The sequence below is a fragment of the Lissotriton helveticus genome, unplaced genomic scaffold, assembly GCF_964261635.1.
Source record: "Lissotriton helveticus unplaced genomic scaffold, aLisHel1.1 SCAFFOLD_559, whole genome shotgun sequence".
In the NCBI taxonomy this organism is placed as follows: Eukaryota; Metazoa; Chordata; class Amphibia; order Caudata; family Salamandridae; genus Lissotriton; species Lissotriton helveticus.
Genome location: NW_027612017.1, coordinates 333,596 through 357,410, shown reverse-complemented (window position 1 = coordinate 357,410; position 23,815 = coordinate 333,596). Strand labels below are relative to the sequence as shown.

General features: G+C 52.5%; 4 protein-coding genes across 4 annotated transcripts; all 4 read left to right on the top strand.

Moving 5' to 3' along the window:
* The first annotated feature begins 11,380 nt into the window (after window positions 1-11,380).
* On the top strand, window positions 11,381-12,090 carry LOC144807549 (histone H1.01-like). The gene has a single exon (XM_078673185.1). The coding sequence runs from the start codon at window positions 11,443-11,445 to the stop codon at window positions 12,088-12,090; it is 648 nt and encodes a 215-aa protein (XP_078529311.1). The 5' UTR covers window positions 11,381-11,442.
* A 673-nt stretch (window positions 12,091-12,763) lies between these two features.
* Window positions 12,764-13,432, top strand: LOC144807537 (histone H3). Its single transcript, XM_078673172.1, has one exon. The coding sequence runs from the start codon at window positions 12,999-13,001 to the stop codon at window positions 13,407-13,409; it is 411 nt and encodes a 136-aa protein (XP_078529298.1). The 5' UTR covers window positions 12,764-12,998; the 3' UTR covers window positions 13,410-13,432.
* Window positions 13,433-18,913: 5,481 nt separating this feature from the next.
* LOC144807580 (histone H2A type 2-C-like) lies at window positions 18,914-19,550 on the top strand. The gene has a single exon (XM_078673219.1). It carries the CDS (start codon window positions 18,930-18,932, stop codon window positions 19,326-19,328), a length of 399 nt encoding a protein of 132 aa, XP_078529345.1. The 5' UTR covers window positions 18,914-18,929; the 3' UTR covers window positions 19,329-19,550.
* Window positions 19,551-19,886: 336 nt separating this feature from the next.
* On the top strand, window positions 19,887-21,145 carry LOC144807539 (histone H4). Its single transcript, XM_078673174.1, has one exon. The coding sequence runs from the start codon at window positions 20,436-20,438 to the stop codon at window positions 20,745-20,747; it is 312 nt and encodes a 103-aa protein (XP_078529300.1). The 5' UTR covers window positions 19,887-20,435; the 3' UTR covers window positions 20,748-21,145.
* Window positions 21,146-23,815: the final 2,670 nt, after the last annotated feature.

The following is a 23,815-nucleotide window of genomic DNA, read 5'->3' as shown; positions in this document are numbered from 1 at the left end:
AATAAAGTCTATTTCACCCCTTTCACAGTATCAGGAAAGGCCTGCAAGGCCTTGGGCCTACTTCCAGCCCCCAGGCACCAATGTTACTGATACCTGTGACATGTGGTGGTGTTAAGCTTCAAGGGGAAGAAGTCACACCTTCTACCCAGGGTTATGGAGCTCAGTGCAGGGTAAGAATTCAGGTTATCCCCCTGGCTGGAGGTGTTTAAGCAAAACACCTCACATGCCCAGTACAGTGTATTTCACCCTTTCCCAGTATCAGTAAAGGCCTGCAAGGCCTTGTGCCTACTTCCAGCCTCCAGGCACCAATGTTACTGATACCTGTGACATTTGGTGGTGTTAAGCTTCAAGGGGATGAAGTCGCACCTTCTACCCAGGGTTATGGAGCTCCGCGCAGGGTAAGATTTCAGGCTTCACCCCAGGCTTAAGGCGTGAAAATAGAACAGTTACCATACACAACAATGTGTATTTCACCCATTCACAGTATCAGGAAAGGCCTGCAAGGCCTTGGGCCTACTTCCAGGCACCAATGTTACTGATACCTGTGACATTTGGTAGTGTTAAGCTTCAAGGGGATGAAGTCACACTTTCTACCTAGGGTTATGGAGCTCAGCACAGGGTAAGATTTTAGGTTATCCCCCTGGCTGGAGGTGTTTAAGCAAAACACCTCACATGCCCAGTACAGTGTATTTCACGCTTTCCCAGTATCAGGATAGTCCTGCAAGGCCTTGTGCCTACTTCCAGCCTCCAGGCACCAATGTGACTGATACCTGTGACATTTGGTGGTCTTAAGCTTCAAGGGGATGAAGTCACACTTTATACCCAGGGTTATGGAGCTCAGCGCAGGGTAAGATTTTAGGTTATCCCCCTGGCTGGAGTTGTTAAAGCAAAACACTTCACATGCCCAATAAAGTCTATTTCACCCCTTCACAGTATCAGGAAAGGGCTGCAAGGCCTTGGGCCTCCTTCCAGCCCCCAGGCACCTGTTTTTGTGATACTTGTGACATTTGGAGGTGCTCAGCTTCAAGGGGATGAAGTCACATCTTCTACCCAGGGTTATGGAGCTCAGCGCAGGGTAAGATTTCAGGTTATCCCCCTGGCTGGAGGTGTTAAAGGAAAACACTTTGCACGCCCATTGAAGTCTATTTCACCCCTTCACAGTATCAGGAAAGGCCTGCAAGGCCTTGTGCCTACTTCCAGCCTCCAGGCACCAATGTTACTGTTACCTGTGACATGTGGTGGGGTTAAGCTTCAAGGGGATTAAGTCACACCTTCTACCCAGGGTTATGGAGCTCAGCGCAGGGTAAGATTTCAGGTTATCCCCCTGGCTTGAGGTGTTAAAGCCAAACACTCCACATGCCCAATAAAGTCTATTTCACCTCTTCACAGTATCAGGAAAGGCCTGCAAGGCATTGGGCCTACTTCCAGCCTCCACGCACCAATGTTACTGATACCTGTGACATGTGGTGGTGTTAAGCTTCAAGGGGATGTAGTCACACCTTTTACCCAGGGTCATGGAGCTCAGCGCAGGGTAAGATTTCAGGTTATCCCCCTGGATTGAGGTGTTAAAGCCAAACACTCCACATGCCCAAGAAAGTCTATTTCACACCTTCACGGTATCAGGAAAGGCCTGCAAGGCCTTGGGCCTACTTCCAGCCTCCAGGCACCAATTTTACTGATACCTGTGACATTTGGTGGTGTTAAGCTTCAAGGGGACGAAGTCACACTTTCTATCCAGGGTTATGGAGCTCAGAGCAGGGTAAGATTTTAGGTAATCCACCTGGCTGGAGGTGTTTAAGCAAAACACCTCACACGCCCAGTACAGTGTATTTCACCCTTTCCCAGTATCAGGAAAGGCCTGCAAGGCCTTGTGCCTACTTCCAGCCTCCAGGCACCAATGTTACTGATACCTGTGACATTTGGTGGTGTTAAGCTTCAAGGGGATGAAGTCGCACCTTCTACCCAGGGTTATGGAGCTCCGCGCAGGGTAAGATTTCAGGCTTCACCCCAGGCTTAAGGCGTGAAAATAGAACAGTTACCATACACAACAATGTGTATTTCACCCATTCACAGTATCAGGAAAGGCCTGCAAGGCCTTGGGCCTACTTCCAGCCTCCAGGCACCAATGTTACTGATACCTGTGACATTTGGTAGTGTTAAGCTTCAAGGGGATGAAGTCACACTTTCTACCCAGGGTTATGGAGCTCAGCGCAGGGTAAGAATTCAGGTTATCCCCCTGGCTGGAGGTGTTAAAGCAAAACACTTCACATGCCCATTAAACTCTATTTCACCCCTTCACAGTATCAGGAAAGGCCTGCAAGGCCTTGGGCCTACTTCCAGCCTCCAGGCACCAATGTTACTGATACCTGTGACCTTTGGTGGTGTTAAGCTCCAAGGGGATGAAGTCGCACCTTCTACCCAGGGTTATGGAGCTCCGCGCAGGGTAAGATTTCAGGTTATCCCCCTGGCTGGAGGTGTTTAAGCAAAACACCTCACATGCCCAGTACAGTGTATTTAACCCTTTCCCAGTATCAGGAAAGGCCTGCAAGGCCTTGTGCCTACTTCCAGCCTCCAGGCACCAATGTTACTGATACCTGTGACATTTGGTGGTGTTAAGCTTCAATGGGAAGAAGTCAAATCTTCTACCCAGGGTTATGGAGCTCAGCGCAGGGTAAGAATTTGGGTTATCCCCCTGGCTGGAGGTGTAAAATTAAAACACTTCACATGCCCAATAAAGTCTGTTTCACCCCTTCACAGTATCATGAAAGGCCTGCAAGGCCTTGTGCCTACTTCCAGCCTCCAGGCACCAATGTTACTGATACCTGTGACATGTGGTGGTGTTAAGCTTCAATGGGATGAAGTCACACCTTCTACCCAGGGTTATGGAGCTCAGTGCAGGGTAAGAATTTGGGTTATCCCCCTGGCTGGAGGTGTTAAAGCAAAACACTTCACATGCCCAATAAAGTCTGTTTCACCCCTTCACAGTATCAGGAAAGGCCTGCAAGGCCTTGTGCCTACTTCCAGCCTCCAGGCACCAATGTTACTGATACCTGTGATATTTGGTGGTGTTAAGCTTCAAGGGGATGAAGTCACACCTTTTACCCAGGGTTATGGAGCTCAGCGCAGGGTAAGATTTCAGGTTATCGCCCTGGCTTGAGGTGTTAAAGCAAAACACTCCACATGCCAAATAAAGTCTATTTCACCCCTTCACAGTATCAGGAAAGGCCTGCAAGGCCTTGGGCCTACTTCCAGCCTCCAGGCACCAAAGTTACTGATACCTGTGACATTTGGTGGTGTTAAGCTTCAAGGGGAAGAAGTCACGCCTTCTACCCAGGGTTATGGAGCTCAGTGCAGGGTAAGAATTCAGGTTATCCCCCTGGCTGGAGGTGTTAAAGCAAAACACTTCACATGCCCATTAAAGTCTATTTCACCCCTTCACAGTATCAGGAAAGGCCTGCAAGGCCTTGTGCCTACTTCCAGCCTCCAGGCACCAATGTTACTGTTACCTGTGACATGTGGTGGTGTTAAGCTTCAAGGGGATGAAGTCACACCTTTTACCCAGGGTTATGGAGCTCAGCGCAGGGTAAGATTTCAGGTTATCCCCCTGGCTTGAGGTGTTAAAGCCAAACACTCCATATGCCCAATAAAGTCTATTTCACGCCTTCACAGTATCAGGAAAGGCCTGCAAGGCCTTGTGCCTACTTCCAGCCTCCAGGCACCAATGTTACTGATACCTGTGACATTTGGTGGTGTTAAGCTTCAAGGGGAAGAAGTCAAACCTTCTACCCAGGGTTATGGAGCTCAGCGCAGGGTAAGAATTCAGGTTATCCCCCTGGCTGGAGGTGTTAAAGCAAAACACTTTGCATGCCCATTAAAGTCTATTTCACCCCTTCACAGTATCAGGAAAGGCAGGCAAGGCCGTGTGCCTACTTCCAGCCTCCAGGCACCAATGTTACTGATACCTGTGACATGTGGTGGTGTTAAGCTTCAAGGGGATGAAGTCACACCTTCTACCCAGGGTTATGGAGCTCAGCGCAGGGTAAGAATTCAGGTTATCCCCCTGGCTTGAGGTGTTAAAGCAAAACACTTCACATGCCCTATAAAGTCTATTTCACCCCTTCACAGTATCAGGAAAGGCCTTGTGCCTTCTTCCAGCCTCTAGGCACCAATTTCACTGAAACTTGTGACATTTGTAGGTGTTCAACTTCAAGGGGATGAAGTTGCACCTTCTACCCAGGGTTATGGAACTCAGCGCAGGGTAAGATTCCAGGCTTCACCCCTGACTGGAGGTGTTAAAGCAAAACACTTCTCATGCCCAATAAAGTCTATTTCACCCCTCCACAGTATCAGGAAAGGCCTGCAAGGCCTTGGGCCTACTTCCAGCCTCCTGGCACCAATTATACTGATACCTGTGACATTTGGAGGTGTTAAGCTTCAAGGGGATGAAGTTGCACCTTCTACCCAGGGTTATGGAGCTCCGCGCAGGGTAAGAATTTAGGTCATCCCCCTGGCTGGAGGTGTTAAAGGAAAACACTTCACATGCCCAATAAAGTCTAGTTCACCCCTTCACAGTATCAGGAAAGGCCTGCAAGGCCTTGGGCCTACTTCCAGCCTCCTGGCACCAATTATACTGATACCTGTGACATTTGGAGGTGTTAAGCTTCAAGGGGATGAAGTCACACCTTTTACCCAGGGTTATGGAGCTCAGCGCAGAGTAAGATTTCAGGTTATCGCCCTGGCTTGAGGTGTTAAAGCAAAACACTTCACATGCCAATAAAGTCTAGTTCACCCCTTCACAGTATCAGGAAAGGCCTGCAAGGCCTTGTGCCTACTTTCAGCCTCCAGGCACCAATGTTACTGATACCTGTGACATGTGGTGGTGTAAGCTTCAAGGGGATGAAGTCACACCTTTTACCCAGGGTTATGGAGCTCAGCGCAGGGTAAGATTTCAGGTTATCGCCCTGGCTTGAGGTGTTAAAGCAAAACACTCCACATGCCAAATAAAGTCTATTTCACCCCTTCACAGTATCAGGAAAGGCCTGCAAGGCCTTGGGCCTACTTCCAGCCTCCAGGCACCAAAGTTACTGATACCTGTGACATTTGGTGGTGTTAAGCTTCAAGGGGAAGAAGTCACGCCTTCTACCCAGGGTTATGGAGCTCAGTGCAGGGTAAGAATTCAGGTTATCCCCCTGGCTGGAGGTGTTAAAGCAAAACACTTCACATGCCCATTAAAGTCTATTTCACCCCTTCACAGTATCAGGAAAGGCCTGCAAGGCCTTGTGCCTACTTCCAGCCTCCAGGCACCAATGTTACTGTTACCTGTGACATGTGGTGGTGTTAAGCTTCAAGGGGATGAAGTCACACCTTTTACCCAGGGTTATGGAGCTCAGCGCAGGGTAAGATTTCAGGTTATCCCCCTGGCTTGAGGTGTTAAAGCCAAACACTCCACATGCCCAATAAAGTCTATTTCACGCCTTCACAGTATCAGGAAAGGCCTGCAAGGCCTTGTGCCTACTTCCAGCCTCCAGGCACCAATGTTACTGATACCTGTGACATTTGGTGGTGTTAAGCTTCAAGGGGAAGAAGTCACACCTTCTACCCAGGGTTATGGAGCTCAGCGCAGGGTAAGAATTCAGGTTATCCCCCTGGCTGGAGGTGTTAAAGCAAAACACTTTGCATGCCCATTAAAGTCTATTTCACCCCTTCACAGTATCAGGAAAGGCAGGCAAGGCAGTGTGCCTACTTCCAGCCTCCAGGCACCAATGTTACTGATACCTGTGACATGTGGTGGTGTTAAGCTTCAAGGGGATGAAGTCACACCTTCTACCCAGGGTTATGGAGCTCAGCGCAGGGTAAGAATTTGGGTTATCCCCCTGGCTGGAGGTGTTAAATTAAAACACTTCACATGCCCAATAAAATCTGTTTCACCCCTTCACAGTATCAGGAAAGGCCTGCAAGGCCTTGTGCCTACTTCCAGCCTCCAGGCACCAATGTTACTGATACCTGTGACATGTGGTGGTGTTAAGCTTCAAGGGGATGAAGTCGCACCTTCTACCCAGGGTTATGGAGCTCAGCGCAGGGTAAGATTTCAGGTTATCCCCCCTGGCTTGAGGTGTTAAAGCAAAACACTTCACATGCCCAATAAAGTCTATTTCACCCCTTCACAGTATCAGGAAAGGCCTGCAAGGCCTTGGGCCTACTTCCAGCCTCCAGGCACCAATGTTACTGATACCTGGGACATTTGGAGGTGTTAAGCTTCAAGGGGAAGAAGTCACACCTTCTACCCAGGGTTATGGAGCTCAGCGCAGGGTAAGATTTCAGCTTTTCACCCCTAGCTGGATGTGTTGAAGCAAAACACTTCTCATGCCCAATAAAGTCTATTTCAACCCTTCACAGTATCAGGAAAGGCCTGCAAGGCCTTGGGCCTACTTCCAGCGTCCAGGCACCTGTGTTTGTGATACTTGTGACATTTGGAGGTGTTCAGCTTCAAGGGGATGAAGTCACACCTTCTACACAGGGTTATGGAGCTCAGCGCAGGGTAAGATTTCAGCTTTTCACCCCTAGCTGGATGTGTTGAAGCAAAACACTTCTCATGCCCAATAAAGTCTATTTCAACCCTTCACAGTATCAGGAAAGGCCTGTAAGGCCTTGGGCCTACATCCATTCTCCAGGCACCAATGTTACTGACACCTGTGACATTTGGTGGTGTTAAGCTTCATGGGGAAGAAGTCACACCTTCTACCCAGGGTTATGGAGCTCAGCGCAGGGTAAGATTTCAGGTTATTCCCCCTGGCTCGAGGTGTTAAAGCAAAACACTTCACATGCCCAATAAATTGTATTTCACCCCTTCACAGTATCAGGAAAGGCCTGCAAGGCCTCGTGCCTACTTCCAGCCCCCAGGCACCAATGTTACTGACACCTGTGACATTTGGTGGTGTTAAGCTTCATGGGGAAGAAGTCACACCTTCTACCCAGGGTTATGGAGCTCAGCGCAGGGTAAGAATTCAGGTTATTCCCCCTGGCTCGAGGTGTTAAAGCAAAACACTTCACATGCCCAATAAATTGTATTTCACCCCTTCACAGTATCAGGAAAGGCCTGCAAGGCCTTGGGCCTACTTGCAGCCCCCAGGCACCAATGTTACTGACACCTGTGACATTTGGTGGTGTTAAGCTTCAAGGGGAAGATGTCACACCTTCTACCCAGGGTTATGGAGCTCAGCGCAGGGTATGATTTTAGGTTATCCCCCTGGCTGGAGGTGTTTAAGCAAAACACCTCACATGCCCAGTACAGTGTATTTCACCCTTTCCCAGTATCAGTAAAGGCCTGCAAGGCCTTGTGCCTACTTCCAGCCTCCAGGCACCAATGTTACTGATACCTGTGACATTTGGTGGTGTTAAGCTTCAAGGGGATGAAGTCGCACCTTCTACCCAGGGTTATGGAGCTCCGCGCAGGGTAAGATTTCAGGCTTCACCCCAGGCTTAAGGCGTGAACATAGAACAATTACCATACACAACAATGTGTATTTCACCCATTCACAGTATCAGGAAAGGCCTGCTAGGCCTTGGGCCTACTTCCAGCCTCCAGGCACCAATGTTACTGATACCTGTGACATGTGGTGGTGTTAAGCTTCAAGGGGATGAAGTCACACTTTCTACCCAGGGTTATGGAGCTCAGCGCAGGGTAAGAATTCAGGTTATCCCCCTGGCTGGAGGTGTTAAAGCAAAACACTTCACATGCCCAATAAATTGTATTTCACCCCTTCACAGTATCAGGAAAGGCCTGCAAGGCCTTGGGCCTACTTCCAGCCTCCAGGCACCAATGTTACTGATGCCTGTGACATTTGGTGGTGTTAAGCTTCAAGGGGATGAAGTCACACCTTTTACCCAGGGTTATGGAGCTCAGTGCAGGGTAAGAATTCAGGGTATCCCCCTGGCTGGAGGTGTTAAAGCAAAACACTTCACATGCCCAGTACAGTGTATTTCACCCTTTCCCAGTATCAGGAAAGGCCTGCAAGGCCTTGTGCCTACTTCCAGCCTCCAGGCACCAATGTTACTGATACCTGTGACATTTGGCGGTGTTAAGCTTCAAGGGGAAGAAGTCACACCATCTACCCAGGGTTATGGAGCTCAGTGCAGGGTAAGATTTCAGGTTATCCCCCTGGCTTGAGGTGTTAAAGCAAAACACTTCACATGCCCAATAAAGTCTATTTCACCCCTTCACAGTATCAGGAAAGGCCTGCAAGGCCTTGGGCCTACTTCCAGCCCCCAGGCACCAATGTACTGATACCTGTGACATTTGGTGCTGTTAAGCTTCAAGGGGATGAAGTCACACCTTCTACCCAGGGTTATGGAGCTCCTCGCAGGGTAAGATTTCAGGCTTCACCCCAGGCTGGAGGCGTGAAAATAGAACAATTACCATACACAGCAATGTGTATTTCACCCATTCACAGTATCAGGGAAGGCCTGCAAGGCCTTGTGCCTACTTCCAGCCTCCAGGCACCAATTTTACTGATACCTGTGACATTTGGTGGTGTTAAGCTTCAAGGGGATGAAGTCACACTTTATACCCAGGGTTATGGAGCTCAGCGCAGGGTAAGATTTTTGGTTATCCCCCTGGCTGGAGGTGTTTAAGCAAAACACCTCACATGCCCAGTACAGTGTATTTCACCCTTTCCCAGTATCAGGAAAGGCCTGCAAGGCCTTGTGCCTACTTCCAGCCTCCAGGCACCAATGTTACTGATACCTGTGACATTTGGTGGTGTTAAGCTTCAAGGGGAAGAAGTCCCACCTTCTACCCAGGGTTATGGAGCTCAGCGCAGGGTAAGATTTCAGGTTATCCCCCTGGCTTGAGGTGTTAAAGCCAAACACTCCACATGCCCAAGAATGTCTATTTCACACCTTCACGGTATCAGGGAAGGCCTGCAAGGCCTTGGGCCTGCTTCCAGCCTCCAGGCACCAATGTTACTGATACCTGTGACATTTGGTGGTGTTAAGCTTCAAGGGGAAGGAGTCACATCTTCAACCCAGGGTTATGGAGCTCAGTGCAGGGTAAGAATTCAGGGTATCCCCCTGGCTGGAGGTGTTAAAGCAAAACATTTCACATGCCCAATAAGGTCTATTTCTCCCCTTCGCAGTGTCGGGAAAGGCCTGTAATGCCTTTGGCCTATTTCCAACCTCCAGGCACCATTTTTTGGGATACATGTAACATTTGGAGGTGTTAATCTTCAAAGGGATACAGTTGCTCCTTCTACCCAGGGCTATGGAAGTATGCACAGGGGGAGATCGCAGGTTTTCCCCTTGGAAGGAGGCGGAGAAGTAAAACACTTCCCTCAAATCCAAGGCGGCAAGGCTGAAATCTTACCCTATGCAGAGCTCCGTAGTTCTGGGTAGACGGAGTGCCATTGTCCCCTTGCAGCTGAGCACATCATAATTTCACATTTATCACTAAAACATGTGTTTGGTGGATAGAAATGTGCCCATGTCTCTGCAGGCCAAGGCCTGATCTTTCAAATGGGTGTATGTACCTTTTAGGCTAGGTGAAGTGTTTTCATTTCTTCACCTCCACTCGTGAGGGAAATCTTGAATCTTACCCTGCCTGGAGCTCCAAATCCCTGGGTAGAAAGAGTGACTTAGTGCCCTTGAATCTGAAAACCTCATAATGTCACAAATATCACTAAAGCAGGTCCCTGGTGGCTAGAAATGCCCCAGAGCCCTGAAGGCTCTATTCTGATATGGTGACTGGGTTATTTTGTGCTGTTTTGGGCCGTGTGAAGTATTTTATTCTTACACCGCCACCCCAGGGAAAGACGTGAAATATTTTCCTGTGCGGAGCTCTATATCTCTGGGAAGAAGGGCTGACGTTGTCCCCTTTATTCTGGAAACCTCATAGTATCAGATATATTACTAAAACAGGTTCCTGGAAGCTAGGGATGGGCCAGGGTACCTGAAGGCTAAGATCTGAAACTGTGAATGGTGTTCATGTACGTCTTGGACTATGAGAAGTGTTTTATTTGTGTTTCCCTCTACCTACATATAAGGCGAAAACCTGTAATTAGCAGTAGACCTCAATCAGGCTGCCAGGCGCAGAATCTGATTTGTCGGCGCAGGTCGCACTCTTGACATGCCATTTGATTCAGGAGTGGTCCCCACCCCAGCAATCGGGCTCAATACAACATTGATAGTCACAGGCCTCACTCTGTACTGTGGGATGTATGATGTAACAATTAGATTGCGGTACATTACATTGCTGTTTTAGGCGCTCTCCACGACTTGCACGGGAGGGCGCTCTAGACTTAGGAATAGTATGATTTACTATTCGAACTCCAGCCTAAGTAAGGTAGGGAAGGTGTTGGAATAGTAAATCGCACTATTCCATAGTCTAGTGCGCCCTCCCGTGCAAGTCGTGGAAAAGACTTGCGTTGTAAATGCAGCGATCGAAATGTACTGCGGTGTTTTGACCGCGTTGTTAAGGTCGGTTCCCGTCCAAAGATGTCACCTGAGATGTAAACCTAACTCCAGCTCTGAACATCAGCTCAGCAGAGTGCCTCCATGCAGGTACTGGGGTCACCATTTCAGGTGCCTTCACACCTTCTGCTCTCACGCTGGGTGCCAATGTAGGTCTAACTCGGCCGCCTGCCTCTATTGTGTCACTGTGTGTTTATTATGTTTAGTGTGCCCCCGTCTCCTCCAGCTCGGCGCTTGGCAGTGAATGCCCTCTGGCTGCATGTGAAGCTACCAGCGCGCAGCCGCCTTGTGATGCCCGTGAGTCTTGAGCCCGGCCCGTGCCCCGCTGCTTGTAAAAATCCCCCGGCTGCCCCCGAGTCGTGGGTGCCACAGCCGAGGGTGCAGGCGCGCGGCGAGGGCCCCCCTGACCCCCGGGCCGGGGCCCCCTGTTGTTGTCTTCGCTTCCCCGCTCGGCCGGCGGAGCCCTGTGTTACTTCGGCCCGTTCCAGAACGCGCTCCCCGCGTCCCCCTGAGCCCCATTGTGACGCCACAGGGCCCGCTCCCTGCAGGAGGCCCCTCCCGCCCGCGGGCCGCCGCTCCCGGCCTCAGAGCGCGAGGGTGGACCGGGGGAAAGGGGCCCGGGGCCCGGGATTCAAGGCACGGGGGCGTCAGCCATCGGGGGAGGGCAGAGATTCACGGCGGATTACAAGCCTCTGAGGACGGGGTCGGCTGAAACGGGGGAGGGCACGGGAAGGGGTTGAAGTTGGGCTTCTTTTCATGTGTGTATGGGAGCGTGTGTTTAACGGATTGTGTTTAAAAACTTAGATAATCCGATAGTAGGAAACACAAAAGTCAGCTCGGAGCAGAGAGCCGAGTGCGCCTCGCACACAGCCCTCACTCCTCGGAACCAATCAGGGGCTGGCTCCTCCCTATATATGCACGGGGCTCGGGTTGGGAGGTACATTTCTGTTCTGTGACAGCGCCGAGACTCGTATTGCAATGGCAGAAACCGCTCCAGCCGCCGCGGCTCCTCCCGCTGAGGTCGCCCCCAAGAAGAAGCAGAAGAAAGCAGCGGGGGCCTCCAAGGCCAAGAAGCCTTCCGGTCCCAGCGTGTCCGACCTGATTTTGAAGTGTGTGACCGCCTCGGCCGAGAGGAAGGGAGTCTCCCTGGTGGCTCTGAAGAAGGCGCTGACCGCCGCCGGCTACGATGCGGACAAGAACAAGGGCCGCGTTAAGGTCTCCCTGAAGAGCCTGGTCAGTAAAGGCGCCCTAGCCCAGCTGAAGGGCACCGGGGCCTCCGGGTCCTTCAAAGTGAACAAGAAGCAGCTGGAGGGCAAGAAGGCAGCCAAGAAGACAGCTGCCAAGACCAAGAAGCCAGCGGCCAAGAAAGCTGCCCCTGCCGCCGCGAAGCCCAAAAAGGCTCCCGCGGGGGTCAAGAAGAGCCCGAAGAAGGTCAAGAAGCCAGCAGCAGCCAAGAGCCCCAAGAAGCCCAAGGCTGCCCCTGCCAAGAAGGCTGCCAAGAGCCCAGCGAAAGCCAAGGCGGCGAAGCCCAAAGTAGCCAAGAAAAGCCCTGCCAAGGTAGTCAAACCCAAGGCAGCCAAGCCCAAAGCAGCGAAGCCCAAAAAGGCAGCGCCCAAGAAGAAGTAAGGGCTGGCACCGAGACACTGCAAACACAACGGCTCTTTTAAGGGCCACCACCCTATCTAGAAGAGAGCGTGTTCCTCCCCACCTTTGCACCCACCCAATGGCCCCACTTCTCAAAAATAAACCGCACCATACATCCATAGCGCACTTTTCCACACGCGAGTGCCGCGTGTGATCTTGGCCATATAAACGGCTCTTTCGGTGCTGCGTGGATTGAAATCGTTATTACATAGAAAATAAGGGGGTCCGGGAGTTATAAGGCCTCCGTTTATAATACATGTGCAATAACGTGTGTGTCTCTGTGCTTTCACTGTACCCGGGCAGACTCTAAATAGTGTCTGCATAAAGCAGATGATTGTGAACTTTAATTGGAGCGCAGGTAACTGCGTGCTCCAGGGTGAGGGTAAAAAGCGGGTCTGGGAGTTATAAGACCTCAGTTTATTATAAACGTGTTTGTGTTGGTGCTTTCACTGTATCCGGGCAGACTCGATATAGCGCCTGCATAAAGCAGACGATTGTGAACTTTCAATCGAGCGCAGGTAACGGGGGCGTGTTCCAGAGTGACCAAGGGCAGTGTGCTTATGACATCTCGGGCTCCTCTCCCGGTTGACCGGGGTCGAGTCGTCCTCGTGACTACAAGTGGATGGACGGACGGAGACAAAGGCTGACCGAGGCGCGGGCTCCGGCGCCATCATCCAAGGGGGGGGTCTCTTTTATCCACAGCTCATTGGACAGCTAGGCTGCAGCCTCCAGTTCAGTATCCAATCGTTGCACACCGCGGGCTATTTTCGAACGTGGGGCGGTCTCCTCAGCCAACCAGAGCAGCCCTCCGTCTGTGAGGGCATAAATAGGGCTCTTTCCCTGGTAGACGCCATTCTTCTCTGCCTTCGCTGAGAGAGACCGCTCCCGCCATGGCCCGCACCAAGCAGACAGCCCGCAAGTCCACCGGCGGCAAAGCGCCCCGCAAGCAGCTGGCCACCAAGGCAGCCCGCAAGAGCGCGCCTGCCACCGGAGGAGTCAAGAAGCCTCACCGCTACCGGCCAGGCACCGTGGCTCTCCGCGAGATCCGCCGCTACCAGAAGTCCACCGAGCTCCTCATCCGCAAGCTGCCCTTCCAGCGCTTGGTGAGGGAGATCGCCCAGGACTTCAAGACCGACCTGCGCTTCCAGAGCTCCGCCGTCATGGCCCTGCAGGAGGCCAGCGAGGCCTACCTGGTCGGGCTCTTCGAGGACACCAACCTGTGCGCCATCCACGCCAAGAGGGTGACCATCATGCCCAAGGACATCCAGCTGGCCCGTCGCATCCGAGGCGAGAGGGCCTAAGGAGACGGACCGACCCGAACAACCACCACCACAACGACAGACGACAGCAGATCACGATCGCTCTTTGACCTGATGACCCGAGTTCTGTGACGATCGTCAACGCTGATGGCAGCCCCTGATTAGGGCTCTCCCCCTCCCCTCGCTCCTCGCTCCACGCTCTCTCCCCACTCCTCCAAGGGGCTGGGCCTGCGCTCCCTGGCTTGTCCGGGGCCAGGCTGCGCACTAAGGAGGGGACGGAGAAGTGGTTGCCCCTACCCAGCTAGCCTCTCGTGGGTGCTCGGACGTCGGAGCTGCGCCCCGGCCGCCATTTGCCGCCATTTGCTTCCTGGATCGAGACGGCCCCCAGAGGACTTGATCTGACCAGTGGATTTGCCGAGCCGACCACGGACGACTGCATCAGCTGATTCCAGAAACGCAGTAGGCGCCATTTTCTATCCTTTGTGGTAGATCTGGCCTTTTTCATTACTTTAACAGCTTTACACTGAATTTCGTTTTTCCTCGCTCTGCTTGTTGCTTGTTACTTCTGCTGCTACTGATTGCAATTTGACTTGCTGAGCCCTGCCTGACTGACTAATTTCCTTACTTTGTAATTGCTGCGCTCTGATTGCAATTTTGCATTGCTGCACTGTGTTCAATCCATTTCCAAAACGTGATAATAATTACAGTTTGCGCCTTGTAATTGTAATTGCTGCGCTCTGCTTGTAGAATCATTCCACTGCCAGATTGATTTGATTTTACTTTTCAGATTCCAATTTGCTCGCCTGCGCTCTGCTTGCCTGCTTAAAATTTTCACTGCTTGACTGATTTTAACACTCCGAATACAGCCTAGTTAGCCGCGCTTTACTTGATTTATCTCGCTCATCGATACTCGGCCCAGCCCGCTCTGCCCTCCCTCCCGCTCCTCTAAGGCGCTGGGCCTGCGTCTCCCTGGCTTGACCGGGGCCAGGCTGCGCGCCAAAGAGGGGAAGGAGAAGGGCCACGCCTTACCTCCCCCATCCAACTGCACCAATTGATCATGGAGGCCGACATGGCTCAACCCAGCTCTGCCACCGAAGATGACGGGCAATGGCAGATTAAAGCGAAGAGGGGACGTGACTCGTGCCCAACATCACCAGAGAAAGCATCAAAGCTTGCCCGCCCTCCCCCTGCAGAAAGCGCAGTTCCAACCTCAAACCGTTATATGGCTCTCGGAAACATCCAGGACAGGGACGCCCCCCTGCAAGACCCCAATGCTACTGAACCTGAGACCTCTCCAGCCCCCACCAAGCGACTAAGGATCCCACCCATCATCCTGAAGAACCTAACCACCCACAAGGCCCTGGTGGGGATACTGGATGAATACTGCGCCTCCCCCTACACAATCAAGCCCAGGCAGGACCATGCCAAGATCATGCTCACCACCCCAGAGGACTACAGGTGCTTGACCGACATATTTACCGCCCAGAAAATGGAGTATTACACCTTCCCAATGACCACTGCAAAAGCCCAGCGCTTTGTAATACGGGGGCTCCCAACAAACGCATCGCTTGAACACATCTCTGGGGATTTATCTGACCTAGGCCTTCCAGTCAAAAATATTGCGCAGATTACCTCTCCAGCGGATAAGAACAAGAAATTTCCCCTCTTCGTTGTGACCCTGTCAGCGAGCCACGATGGGAAGCCAGCTGACCTCTCGGGAGTCACACGTCTCTGCGGCTGCGTCATCACCACAGAAGCACCTAGAGGGAAACGAGGACCAATCATGTGTTACAACTGCCAGCGCTTGGGGCACACCTCTGCCTTCTGCAAGCAGAAGCCAAAGTGCGTACGCTGTGGAGGAGAGCACACCTCCAACCAATGCACTAGGAACCGGGAAACCGAACCAGCAAAATGCGCCAACTGCGCAGGACCACATCCAGCAAGCTACCGCGGCTGCCCCTACCTCCAGAAGGCAAAGAAGGAAGGCCAGCGCCAACCCCCACAACCACAAACGACTTCCCCACACTCGACAACGACGGGTCAGGGGCCAAGGAATACTCACAGACCCGCAATGGCACACAGGATCCCAAATGGAAATCCAACCAACAGCCATAGCAGCGCGCGTGTGGATGGAAGATCATACGCAGACACAACTAAACCCAAGCAGGACAGCCCAGCGCCACCTACCGCCCCAGCATCACCTACCGCCCCAGCATCAGCGACCACCCCAGCACCATCCTGTGAGTTAGGCTCAGCCATCAACTGGCAAGAACTCATCGCGAAGATTGCAAAAACAGTCGCAGACCTGAACATCCACCCAATGGTGACAATGGTGGCGAACCTTATCGCCGGACTTTTCCAGGGCGAAGAAAACACCAGCAATGGCAGCAAAATCTAAAAGAAACTCTCTCTTCGTGATGTGGAATGCTAATGGCATTCAGAAGAAAACTGCAGAACTCCTGCACCTGATGGAAACCATGGACATGGATATAGCGCTTATTTCCGAGACCCACCTCCAAGGAAGCCAGAAGCTCAACATAGCAAACCACAGGGTATACCGCACAGATCGCACCACCGGAGCCAAGGGCGGAGGAACAGCGGTGATAGTCAGCACAAAAGTGAAGCACCACGAGATCTCCCTACCACCAGTCGGGAGCATTGAAGCAACTGGCATACAGATCCAGACATCTGCAGGCCCGCTGCGGCTGATTGCTGCCTACTCACCCCCAGGCAAGCTAGCCCCAAAGGACCTGGATGCTTTATTGGACCCCAGCATCCCAACACTAATTGGAGGTGACCTCAATGCTAAGCACAAATGCTGGAACTCTCGGACGGGAAACAGCAAAGGACACGCCCTACTTGCCCACTCAAAGAAGGAGGACTTCGTAGTGGCCGGCCCAACTCAACCAACACACTATCCAGGATCTGCACTGCACAAACCGGATGTTCTGGACATTGTGGTCATGAAGAATCTCTCCCAGTCTATGGAGCTTGAAACCCTAACAGCGCTGACATCCGACCACAACCCAGTGTTGATCACAGTTGGAGACGTACTTGAAGACCAGCAACAGGGCACCAGGCACAACTTCAAGAAGGCGGACTGGTGCCTATACAAGAGATGCCTGGAGGAGACACTGGTCCCTGGTCCCCTACGCAGCATTGAAGACATTGACCAGGCAGTCCACCACCTCACAGCCTCAATCCACACAGCTATTGCGCGCAGCACTCCAGAGCAGAAACTCCAACGATGCTCTATCTACGATCTCCCAAAGGGCATCAAGCAGTCAATAGCTGAAAAGAACAGAGCCCGCAGAGAGTGGCAGAGGAACCGCACCCCCGACCTGCTGAAGAAGTATAATGAGCTGACAAGGCAGCTGAAGATACAAATAAGCCAGCACAGAGGTGAAAAATGGGAAGCAGCTACAGCTAACCTAAAGGACTCAGACAACTCTCTCTGGAGAATGACCCGACGCCTGACTGGGAAGAAGGAACCAAACCCACCGATCCAAGGGAAGACTCACCTGGCATGCAGCAACAGGGATAAGGCTGAGGTCTTCGCTGACACGCTGGAGGAATCCTTCAGGCCCAACCAGGCAAGCAAACTGGCAACAGAAGTTGAGCAAGAGGTCGCCATGCATCACCAGGAGCACCCACCGGAAACAGAAACTGCACACATTGAGGAATGCTCAATGGGCGAATTACTGGCCCTGGCAAAAACACTGAAAAACGGCAAGGCACCAGGGAAGGACGGAATAGTCAACCAAGCCATCAAGATGCTCCCAGATAACGCAGTGGATCACCTTGCTGAGATATTTAACGCGTGCATGCAGCACCAGTATTTCCCAAACGCCTGGAAAGAAGCAAGAGTCGTCGTATTCCCCAAGGCTGGGAAACCACTGCGAGACCCTGCAAACTACCGCCCCATAAGTCTGCTATCTGGCCTATCAAAACTCTTCGAAAAAGTTATCCTTGCCCGTCTCGTTGACTTCGCGACAAGCAACAACCTACTTGCCAAAGAACAGTTTGGGTTCCGGAAAGACCACTCAACAAATCACCAACTCCTCAGAGTGGTGGACATCATCAGCCACGGATTCAACATCAACAAGTCTACTGGAGTAGTCTTTCTGGATGTAGCCAAAGCATTTGACCGAGTATGGCATGAGGGCCTGCTCTACAAACTTATCAAGCTCAAGTTTCCCAGCTACCTGGTCAAGTTGCTGACCAGCTACCTGACAGAACGGACCTTTCACGTGGCGGTGCGAGAAGAATGTTCATCACCGCGCCCAATTCTAGCTGGAGTGCCTCAGGGGTCAATCCTAGGACCATTCCTCTTCAACATATTCACAAACGACATACCCACTGACCTAAAGAAGACTGATCTTGCCCTTTACGCGGATGATGTTGCAGTCATCTCCCAATCCTTCAGTGACAAAGAAGTGGCGAAGAACCTGGAGGCATCGCTTTGCAGACTCTCCGAATGGTACAGCGACTGGCAGATCACCCTGAACACAAGCAAAACCACAGCAACCTTATTTACCAGGAAGCTGAACAGGAAACACCCACAGATCCTCCTCAATGGGGATGAGGTCAAATGGGAAAACAGCAGCTCCTACCTGGGGGTGACTCTGGACTCTAAACTCAGCTGGAGAAACCACATAGAGAAGACCTGCCAGAAAGCAGCATCCAAACTGGCTGCATTATACCCACTCCTGAAGTCTAAGTCGATGCCCATGCAGAGCAAGGTGCGAGTAATCACCGCAATAATTCGACCAACTATGACATACGCTTCACCAGTTTGGAGTGGCTGCCGCCCACAGCTGCGGAAGGACCTACAAATACTTCAGAGCAAGGCCTTACGGATTGCAGCAGGTGCTCCCATGTTCACACGAACAGCAGACCTCCACAGAGACCTAGGCATCGAGATGCTGGACGACCATCTCCTCAAACTCAACAGGACATTCTACAAAGGACTGGATCAAAAAGAAAACCCACTGATCCGGAAACTTGCAGATATCGCTACAAACCCATTTGACCGCTATCCGCGTCCCATTGAAGCGCTAACCTTGCGAAGCTGAAACAGCAACGCAGCATCCAAAAACTCATTACTGCCTGAAGGCAAACGCCGGCAGATACGCAAAACTCACCGCTGCCCTGATGGCATAACAGCCTCGGCAAGCACCTAAAACCCGCTCACTGCCGGCTGGCATTAGCCGCGGCAGGCACCCAAACCTCAACACTAACAGAAGGATCTACACGGACAAAGACGAGACTCTCGAAGGAAACATGCTGACAATTCTGCAAACACTACTGACCGCTACCCGCGGCCCATCACTGAGCTGACCATGTGATGCAACCTCAACTGTGACAAAGCGTCACACACCAATAAGACAACCTAAACAGCGACTACAAAATTCCAAACGAATATGGAGTAATGAGGCTATTGCCTCGGTATCCAAAAACTCACCACTGTCAGAAGGTATCTGACAGGAGAAGACAAGAAACAGGCTGAAAGGCGCAGTACCATTCTCTCTGTTGTGTGACTGAGACCCTAGATCGATCGCCATGTCTGGACGCGGAAAGCAAGGAGGAAAGGCCCGCGCCAAGGCCAAGACACGCTCTTCCAGAGCCGGGCTCCAGTTCCCCGTGGGCCGTGTGCACAGGCTGCTCAGGAAGGGAAGCTACGCCGAGAGGGTGGGCGCCGGTGCCCCCGTCTATCTGGCTGCAGTGCTGGAGTACCTGACTGCTGAGATTCTGGAGCTGGCTGGCAACGCCGCCCGGGACAACAAGAAGACCCGCATCATCCCCAGACACCTCCAGCTGGCCATCCGCAACGACGAGGAGCTGAACAAGCTGCTGGGCCGAGTCACCATCGCCCAGGGAGGAGTCCTGCCCAACATCCAGGCCGTGCTGCTGCCCAAGAAAACCGAGAGCCACAAGGCACAGGGCAAAGCAAGCAAGTAAAGGCCCGCAGACCACCGTGGAAACGCACCCTAAACACAAAGGCTCTTTTCAGGGCCATCCACAGACTCCATCAAAGAGCGTATCCGTGCCGAGGTGTTACTCTGGCGGCTTCATAGATGCGGCAGCGCCCGCCACCGTAGCTTTGTAGTGGAGGGCATGCCCAAGCTCTGGCCGTACACTTTAATGTTGTCCCGTCCCAAAGCCTAGCATGAGGCAGACCATATCGATGTTTTTGTTATACATATATAATTTTTAATTTTCAGGGACACGTTTTGCAGACGTGCCCCAGCCGAGCGGGCACCGAACGCGAGGGTTAGGCGGGCCGCGGTGACAAGTGGGGGCCTGGAAGGGAGGAGTGTGTGTGTTTGACTGATCAGTGCACCGGCGGCAGCTGCTGAGCCAAGCCGAGCGGGCACCGAACGCGAGGGTTAGGCAGGCCGCGGTGACAAGTGGGGGGGGGGGGGGGGGGGCTGGAAGGTAGGAGTGTGCGTGTTTGACTGATCAGTGCACCGGCGGCAGCTGCTGAGCCCCCCATCGGGAGCCCCTGACAGAGGCGGGCTGGGAGCGCGCTCTTTTTCAAACAATATATACATATATATTTTTTTCTTTTCATTTTTGGGGGACACATTTTGCAGGCTTGCCCCAGCCGGGCGCGGGATGTGGGCAGTGCTACGAGGTTGCAGGCGGCCAAACGCAGCGGGGTGGTGCCGGTGAGGCCGCTAACGTGTGTGGCTCCATTAAAACATACAGAGCCTTCTGCTTATATTGGACAGGGGGCTCCGAACGCAGGGGATGGGTGGCCCGCGGTCACAAGGGGAGGCCGGGAAGGGAGGTGCTTGCGTGTGTTTGACTGTGATCTGTGCACCGGCAGCGGCAGCTGCTGAGCCAGCCCATGACAAAGGCGGGCTGGGAGCCCGCTCTTTTTCAGAAGGCAACGGCCGCTCCAGCCCCCGCTTCCTGCAGAAGGCGGGCCGGGTCCGAGCTCTCCCGCCTCACAGGGCGTCACGTGGGCGCTTGGAGCTCCCGCGCAGGTCCGCTGAGCCTCCATAGAAAGCAGCCGGTGCTGGTTTTCCTCTTCATTTCTGCTCCCAGCACCGAGAAGAGAACATGTCTGGACGCGGCAAAGGAGGGAAGGGGCTCGGCAAAGGCGGCGCCAAGAGACACCGCAAGGTGCTCCGGGACAACATCCAGGGCATCACCAAGCCGGCCATTCGCCGCCTGGCGCGCCGTGGCGGAGTCAAGCGCATCTCCGGCCTCATCTACGAGGAGACCCGCGGGGTGCTCAAGGTTTTCCTGGAGAACGTGATCCGGGACGCCGTCACCTACACCGAGCACGCCAAGAGGAAGACCGTCACCGCCATGGATGTGGTCTATGCCCTGAAGCGCCAGGGCCGCACTCTCTACGGATTCGGCGGTTAAACCACGGAAAAAAAGGAAAAAAAAAACAACCCAAAGGCTCTTTTAAGAGCCGACCACCATGTCGTGTGAGAGCTGTGTCTATGAACTATTATCGCCGCAGCGCAGGGCTGCTATCTAGGCCCACACTCGCTCGGGAGGGGAGGAGGGGGGAACCCGGGGAGTTGCTCCGCAGCCACTCTGCTCTGGAAGGCACGGCCGGGAAGGCGGGTTTACCCCGTCCCACGGGCCCGCCACCATGGAGCTCTAAACTAGGGACCAAAGGTGGGTTCAGCCCGGCCCAGGGGCCCGCCACCGTGGAGCCCTTGCCTGGGGACCTACGGTGGGTTTAGCCCGGCCCGGCTGCCCGCCATCATGGAGCCCTTGTCTGGGGACCTACGGTGGGTTTAGCCCCGACCAGGGGCCCGCCATCATGGAGCCCTTGCCTGGGGGCCTACGGTGGGTTTAGCCCGGACCAGGGGCCCGCCATCATGGAGCCCTTGCCTGGGGACCTACGGTGGGTTTAGCCCGGAGCAGGTGCCCGCCATCATGGAGCCCTTGCATGGGGACCTAAGGCGGGTTTAGCCCGGCACAGGGCCCCACGAGTCACGCAGTTCTAAGGGGGGTGTTTAGACCGGCCCAGGTGCCCGCCATCATGGAGCCCTTGCATGGGGACCTAAGGCGGGTTTAGCCCGGCACAGGGCCCCACGAGTCACGCAGTTCTAAGGGGGGTGTTTAGACCGGCCCAGGTGCCCGCCATCATGGAGCCCTTGCATGGGGACCTAAGGCGGGTTTAGCCCGGCACAGGGCCCCACGAGTCACGCAGTTCACCGACTATTAAGCCCCCCACGTAGTGGGGGCTTACAGCGCCTGGCTGGGAAACAAAGTTGGAGATAGCGCGGCCGTTCCGCCGCCCGGCCATCTGGTCGCCGCAGCTCACTGGGCCATCTGGTCGCCCCTCTGTGGGTCGACCAGATGGCCCAGTGAGCTGCGGCGACCAGATGGCCGGGCGGCGGATTGGCCGCGCTAACTCCGACTTTGTTCTCCACCCAGGAGCTGTAAGCCCCCACTACGTGGGGGGCTTAATAGTCGATAAAATAGGGTTCCCATGCAGGCCCAAGGAAGCGGGTGTGGGATCCTAATTTTTGTGGTGAACCGCCATGTCCCTTTAGGGGTCCCTGTGGGCCTTTAAGCCCCCGTTTCAGTATTTTTATTTTTTTTGTGTGGGCATTTTGGTTCAAGGGGACGATGGCACTAATTCTACCCGGGGCTGGGGAGCTCAGATTCGGGTACAATTTCAGGTTCCCCCCCGTAGGTGGAGGTCGGAAAAAAAAAAACTTTAAAAAAAAAAACATACACGCATTTCTTTTTTTTTTTTAACAAACTCCTTAGGTTCAAGGGGACAAAGTCACTTTTTCTTCCCGGGGCTATGGAGCTCCGATTCGGGTAAAATGTCCGGTTTCCCCCCTTAGCTGGAGGTCGGCAAAAAAAAATAAACACACACACACACACACACACTTCTTTTTTTTTTTTTTTTTTACTAACTCCTTAGGTTCAAGGGGACAAAGTCACTTTTTCTTCCCGGGGCTATGGAGCTCCGATTCGGGTAAAATCTCAGTTTTCCCCCCTTAGCTGGAGGTCGGCAAAAAAAAAAAAAAAAATAAACACACACATTTCTTTTATTTTTTTTTACTAACTCCTTATGTTCAAGGGGACACAGTCCCTTTTTCTTCCCGGGGCTATGGAGCTCCGATTCGGGTAAAATTTCCGGTTTCCCCCCTTAGCTGGAGGTCGGCAAAAAAATAAAAAATAAACACACACACATTTCTTTTTTTTTTTTTACTAACTCCTTAGGTTCAAGGGGACAAAGTCACTTTTTCTACCCGGGGCTGTGGAGCTCCAATCCGGGTACAATTCCTGGTTTAACCCCTAAGCTGAAGGAGGGCCAAAAAAAGAAAAATAATAATTGTATATATATATATATATATATATATATATATATATATATCACAAATTAATTACAATAAGTCCCTCGCAGTATGGGATCTGAAAAAGTGTCTCTGTTCCATTTTTAGTCTCCAGGCACCCGTTTAAAACTGTTAACATTTATCACATTTTATTAAGGTTCAAGGGGACTAAGTCACTTTTTCTACAGAGGGCTATGGAGCTCCGATTAGGGTTATATTTCAGGATTTACCCCTTGGCTGGAGGTGGAGAAATACAAAACGTCATTCAAAAACCCCTTTACATTATCAGACATCAGTCTCCCAAGCCCATTTCTAGCCTCCAGGCACAGAGTGGCTATTTCTACTCAGAGCTATGGTGCTCCGCGCAATGTGAGATTCCCCCCTGTTACAGTATCAGCTCAAGGCTGTGGGCCCGTTTGCAGCCTCCATACACCTCTTTTAGTGATAATTGTAACATTTGGCGGAGTTAATCTTCAAAGGGGATACAGTTGCTCCTACTAGCCTGGGCTATGGAGCTCCGCGCAGGGTAAGATGTCAGGTTCCACTCCTGGCTGGAGGTGGGAAAACAGAATAATTCTTTATTCCAACACTGTATCTAACCCCTTTACAGTATCAGACCTAGGCCTGCAAGACCGTAGGCACATTTCCAGCCTCCAGGCACCTGTTTTAGTGATACTTGTGACATTAGGAAGCCTGCAGCTTCAAGGGGACAGAGTCACTCCTTCTACCCAGGGTAATGGAGCTCCGAACAGGGTAAGATTTCTGGTTATTCCCCTGGCTGGAGGTGTTAAAGCAAAACACTCCACATGCCCAATAAAGTCTATTTCACCCCTTCACTGTCTCAGGAAAGGCCTGCAAGGCCTTGGGCCTACTTCCAGTCTCACGGCACCAATTTTACTGATACCTGTGACATTTGGAGGTGTTAAGCTTCAAGGGGAAGAAGTCACACTTTCTACCCAGGGTTATGGAGCTCAGTGCAGGGTAAGAATTCAGGTTACCCCCCCTGGCTGGAGGTGTTAAAGCAAAACACTTCTCATGCCCAATAAAGTCTATTTCAACCCTTCACAGTATCAGGAAAGGCCTGCAAGGCCTTGGGCCTACTTCCACCCTCCAGGCACCAGTGTT

Coding starts and splice junctions, on each gene's coding strand:
- LOC144807549 (XM_078673185.1), top strand. CDS start 11,443: ATGGCAGAAACCGCTCCAGCCGCCGCGGCTCCTCCCGCTGAGGTCGCC.
- LOC144807537 (XM_078673172.1), top strand. CDS start 12,999: ATGGCCCGCACCAAGCAGACAGCCCGCAAGTCCACCGGCGGCAAAGCG.
- LOC144807580 (XM_078673219.1), top strand. CDS start 18,930: ATGTCTGGACGCGGAAAGCAAGGAGGAAAGGCCCGCGCCAAGGCCAAG.
- LOC144807539 (XM_078673174.1), top strand. CDS start 20,436: ATGTCTGGACGCGGCAAAGGAGGGAAGGGGCTCGGCAAAGGCGGCGCC.